Source organism: Lipophrys pholis, assembly GCF_963383615.2.
Source record: "Lipophrys pholis genome assembly, chromosome: 2".
In the NCBI taxonomy this organism is placed as follows: domain Eukaryota; kingdom Metazoa; phylum Chordata; class Actinopteri; order Blenniiformes; family Blenniidae; genus Lipophrys; species Lipophrys pholis.
This window is the reverse complement of record NC_137636.1, coordinates 26,921,170-26,925,677: the sequence shown is the minus strand read 5'-3', so window position 1 is coordinate 26,925,677 and position 4,508 is coordinate 26,921,170. Positions and strand designations below refer to the sequence as shown.

General features: G+C 47.2%; 1 protein-coding gene across 1 annotated transcript; it reads right to left on the bottom strand.

The window, feature by feature from the left end:
* Window positions 1–451: 451 nt before the first annotated feature.
* cplx3b (complexin 3b) lies at window positions 452–4,019 on the bottom strand (the record flags this gene model as incomplete). Its single annotated transcript, XM_080458394.1, has 3 exons — window positions 3,490–4,019; window positions 875–962; window positions 452–676 (listed from the first exon to the last, which is right to left on the bottom strand). The coding sequence occupies exons 1-3, from the start codon at window positions 3,645–3,647 to the stop codon at window positions 452–454; spliced, it is 471 nt and encodes a 156-aa protein (XP_080314520.1). The 5' UTR covers window positions 3,648–4,019.
* Window positions 4,020–4,508: the final 489 nt, after the last annotated feature.

The window sequence follows — 4,508 nt, the reverse complement described above, 5'->3', positions numbered from 1 at the left end:
CACCTGCTGCAGACTCGTATCGTTTCATCACGGGTCATGTGAGGTACAGAGGGTCGGAGCGGTCCGGGAACAAGAGCGAGTGAAGGGCTTGAACAAAGGTTTCTCAGAGGAGGAGTTTCTCCAAAGGCAGGAACCGTCTCATCGGTTAAATCTCAATGTGAGGAGCGACAGAGTCACAGTTTTTCAGTGCAGCTGTGAATTGTTTTGTGAAAACAGGAATGACATTCATGGAGACTTTGAGTGTTTTAAAGAAAATGGGACGACTTCATCGAGACGATGTTACAGATTTGGGTATTTTTACTGGTCTATGGCCTCTGTGTGTTTTGTGGCTCTGACGACTGACATGCCACTAAAAACAATGAGAAAATGCCTTTAAAACAACTGTGCCTCTGAGAAATATTTGCACAAGAAAAAAAATCTCTAATCTAACTGGGATTTAAAGTGGACCAGATCACATGAGACTGCAGTTTTCAGTCTGCTTTTTGAGGTCCTCCAGCGTGGCCTGGGCTTTGTCTTTCAGCTGGTCCATGTCCACGTTCTGGATGTTGGACAACTGGCCCAGCACCGACTGCTTGTGCGTCTCCTCCTGGTTGTCCTCGGCGATCATCTTGGCCAGCTCCGTCGGCAACACCACATCGTCCCCCGCCTGCTGGATCTGAGTCTCGTCCAGCTCGTTCTGAGGTGGACACGTCGAAGAAAGACAGACACACACATTCATGCGACATACATACACAACAGGACAGGAGGGAACCAAAGGCACAGCCGCTTTATAAACCAAACGTAGCGTAGACAATGGAAGGGACTAATATGCTTGTGCAGTGATTCTGCTTTTCTATCTGTACATGGTTGTAAATGGAAATTCTGATTTATTTACCTTTGGTAGCCGGTACTTATCCCGGAAATGACTTCGAACTGTGGCTCTCTCAGCTTTCTTCTGGGCAAAACTGGCTTCTCGTTCTTGTCTGCAAGAAATACATTCAAGACGTTTATCAAAAGGGTACACAGAATAGTATTAGTAATTAGTATTTTAATTACACAAAGTCAAATAATCTCATCGTAAAATTATACCCAAAACAAGCCCGGTGATGGCTTATTTTGAATTTCTACTAATAAATTGTCAGTTGTAAACACAGCATCAGATAGTAGTTCAATGAGGCTGGTGTCAAATTACAATGCACTCAGTGCAGCATTTTTAACAGTTTTGAGCCATGTGATGTATTGAAAAGTATTATTCAAAAAATATTTAATTGCATACACTAAACCACGAAAGGAAGAAAATCAGTGTGAACCAGTACGTTGTACAGTACAGCTGTCATCCCATCCTGTATTCATCCGGCTTCAGCTCTGCAGCTTTGTGCTCTGGGCTCAATCGCTGCACTTTGAACTTTGGGGAATATTCTAGAGACTGCATGCTGAACATGTTTCTGAATCTTTCAGAGTTCTGTGCTGGTGGATGTGAATGTTGGGAGACGTCCATTGGTGATGTGTTCAGATCTCTTGCGTCTCCCTCCAGTAAACAGTGAGTGGTGCCTCCAGCAGAGGGCAGGCAATTAGCTGCTCACGGGGCTTCTTCACTCAATGACTGACACGACATAATTTATGGTTTCAATGTGTTTCCTGATTGCCTCCCTCAATGCCACAAAGATTGTGAACCAACTACATAGCAGAGCCTGCTCTCTCTCTCTCTCTCTCTCTCTCTCTCTCTCTCTCTCTCTCTCTCTCTCTCTCTCGCTCTCTTTTCTTTCTTTCTTAAATAAACCGACTCGTACAGCCTGGGGACAAATGTGGCAAGATGAATGTGGTGCTGTGACAAAACAACATGTTAGATCATAATCAGTGAATACAGTTGGTGCTTGTAACACTGCTGATTTTTATCAGAGCAGAGCTGCAGCGGAGGAGATTTGCATCGTGCGCCTGGAGGGTTGAGTTTAGTGTCAGCATCTGAAGGCAGGGCTGGAGGTTGTGACGGGGGTGAGGATTCTGGAGGACCACGGGCGTGGCTCGCAAAGTGTTTGTACCCAATGTGTCAGTGGAAGGTTGTTGTACGCGGGGCTGCCTGCGTGAGCTCGAGTTCACTTTGTATTAACGTGAGGAGGTCAGACACCAAAAGGCACAAGGGGCCACATCCACGCTCAGTTGCAGCCAATGAGCGGAGCTTTATACCCCCCCCCCCCCCCCACACACACACACACACACACCCCCCCACACACACACACACCCCCACACACACACCCCCCTTTCAAGGGCATCAGATGTCACTGTGGCCCGCTCGCTGGGGATGATAAAATTTCTGCGTCACACACACACACACACACACACACACACACACACACACACACACACACACACACACACACACACACACACACACACACACACACACACACACACACACACACACACACACACACACACACACACACACACACACACACACACACACACACACACACACTTGATTCTGCTTTAATCTGAGCCGTAAAGGGGCTTCTGGTGATCTACCCTCCTGTTTAGCACCTCCGACTAGTAACTCACTTCCACTGAAGGTCACATCACGATGGGGCAGAGTAAAGCGTATCGCCAGTGGGCCGAGATGAGCCTTAATACTGCCTGGGGTTAGGACTTCACCTCCCACTCACCCTTGAAATGTAGGTACTATGAGACCCTTTGGTTCAAAGAGTTTGTCGATGATGAAAATGAAACCATAAAAAACCATTTATAACACGCAAAGTTTGTGAGACAATGACACATGTTTTCTGTATAACTCTGCCCTGAATCATCTTTTCCACATCTGGATATCAAATATGGGAATGAAGAGTCGTGCTCGTACAAATCAATAGTGAGTTACGATCAAATGACCTTGTTTTGAACTACTCTTGTCTAGTGCGCTCGGGTAATGAACCCCATGGAAGATGAACAGCAAATGATGGAAATTGAACATCTTAAGTGTTGGCTTTTGCAGGTAGATTCAGAGGAAAGGGTTAAATTATACCAACAATTAAAATAAATTCAATGAAAAGCAGAATCAAGGATCTAACAGGATTATGGAGATAAGTTCTAGAATTTTGTGTGAGGGTGGAAGTCTAATAAAACCCCTAAATTAATTAATATAAGTGTTGGTCAGAGGCGACATATTCATTTAACGCACAGTCTGGATCATTTTCCCAAACGGGAACACTTTTGCCCCCGGGCAAGAGTCCCTGTAGAGCTTCCCGTGTGAAAACAGATCCAGGAATCCCAAATTAATAGCTGCACTACACAGTGTTTCTGCAGAAACTATGAAACACGACGGGAGCTCCTTGGGCGAGAGGAGCAGCTGTGTGAGGAGCGCTCGCGTTATTGCGCTCATGCGTAAAAAAGCGCACGGCGGGCGCACTGAGCGATCTATTTACTCACAAAAACAACGCGTTTTACATACGCCACGTCTCAACTGCGTTTCTCCCCCACAAATACAACTTCACAAGCACAAACTTCAATCATTCTTCTTACTTTTCCTCCTCTAACTGTTGCTGATACTGTTCAAATTCCTCTTGAGTCATCCCCTGCGCGGCCGCGTCTGTTTTCTCCCCTTCGGGTTTCTCCTCCGTCAGTCCTCCTGTCAGATTCTTCAGCTGTCCTCCCACCACGTGTTTTACCATGAAAGCCATGGCTGCGCTTTGGAGAGTCTTCGGTTATGTCGGCTCAAGAAGTTGAAGGCGCGTCGCGCTCCTGGATAGAGCGGTGAGGATGGACGGATGAATAGATGGCGAGATGGATGGATGGATTGATGGATGGATGGATGGATGAATATCAGCCGAGCGTCTTTCGGCGAGATGTCTTTCAACGGCTGCGACGGGAGCAGTCAAACCGAAGAGAAAAAGGAAAAACAAACAATCTAAAAATAGATGCAATTATTCCCTCGGTAGGCTGGCAGCTTTCAGCACCACTGGCCCCTGGACAGCTCCTGCGCCGAGAAGGATGGAGAGTAGCTGCTTCAGTTATGAGTCAACAAGTTTGGCGCTGAACTCTACCAATCCCGTGACTCCGTCCGCAGCCACCACTCCCTCCCCTCCACCCAATCCCAGGCACCACCACCGGACTGGGCGCAGTCAGTGCGCTTGCACGTTACGCGCGTCGGCATCGGCGGGCTGCACGGGATCCCGTGATTCGCCGTCTGATTATAACTCACGATGGAATCAGACACAACTCCGTAGGGCCCACGTGAACACGTGACCATCCCCGGTGTCTCTCGGCTGTTTTGGTGCCTCGGTCTTCCACGCGGGGAGCCGGATGCGCCACTCACAAAGAGCCCTTCTAATTGCAAATTAGTCAGATGGCTGTCTATTAACCCACGGCACGAGTCCGTTTTATTGGTCTAATCACTCAGAAATGATGAGTCTCAGTCTCTGCTCTGGATTTATGATGCACATGAGAAAGCTTGTTTATCTTCACACAAGAGGAAAGTGATATATGCAGAGATCCCCTCTGCACATCTCATGTCAAAGTAGTCTGTAATTCTAACAAATTAT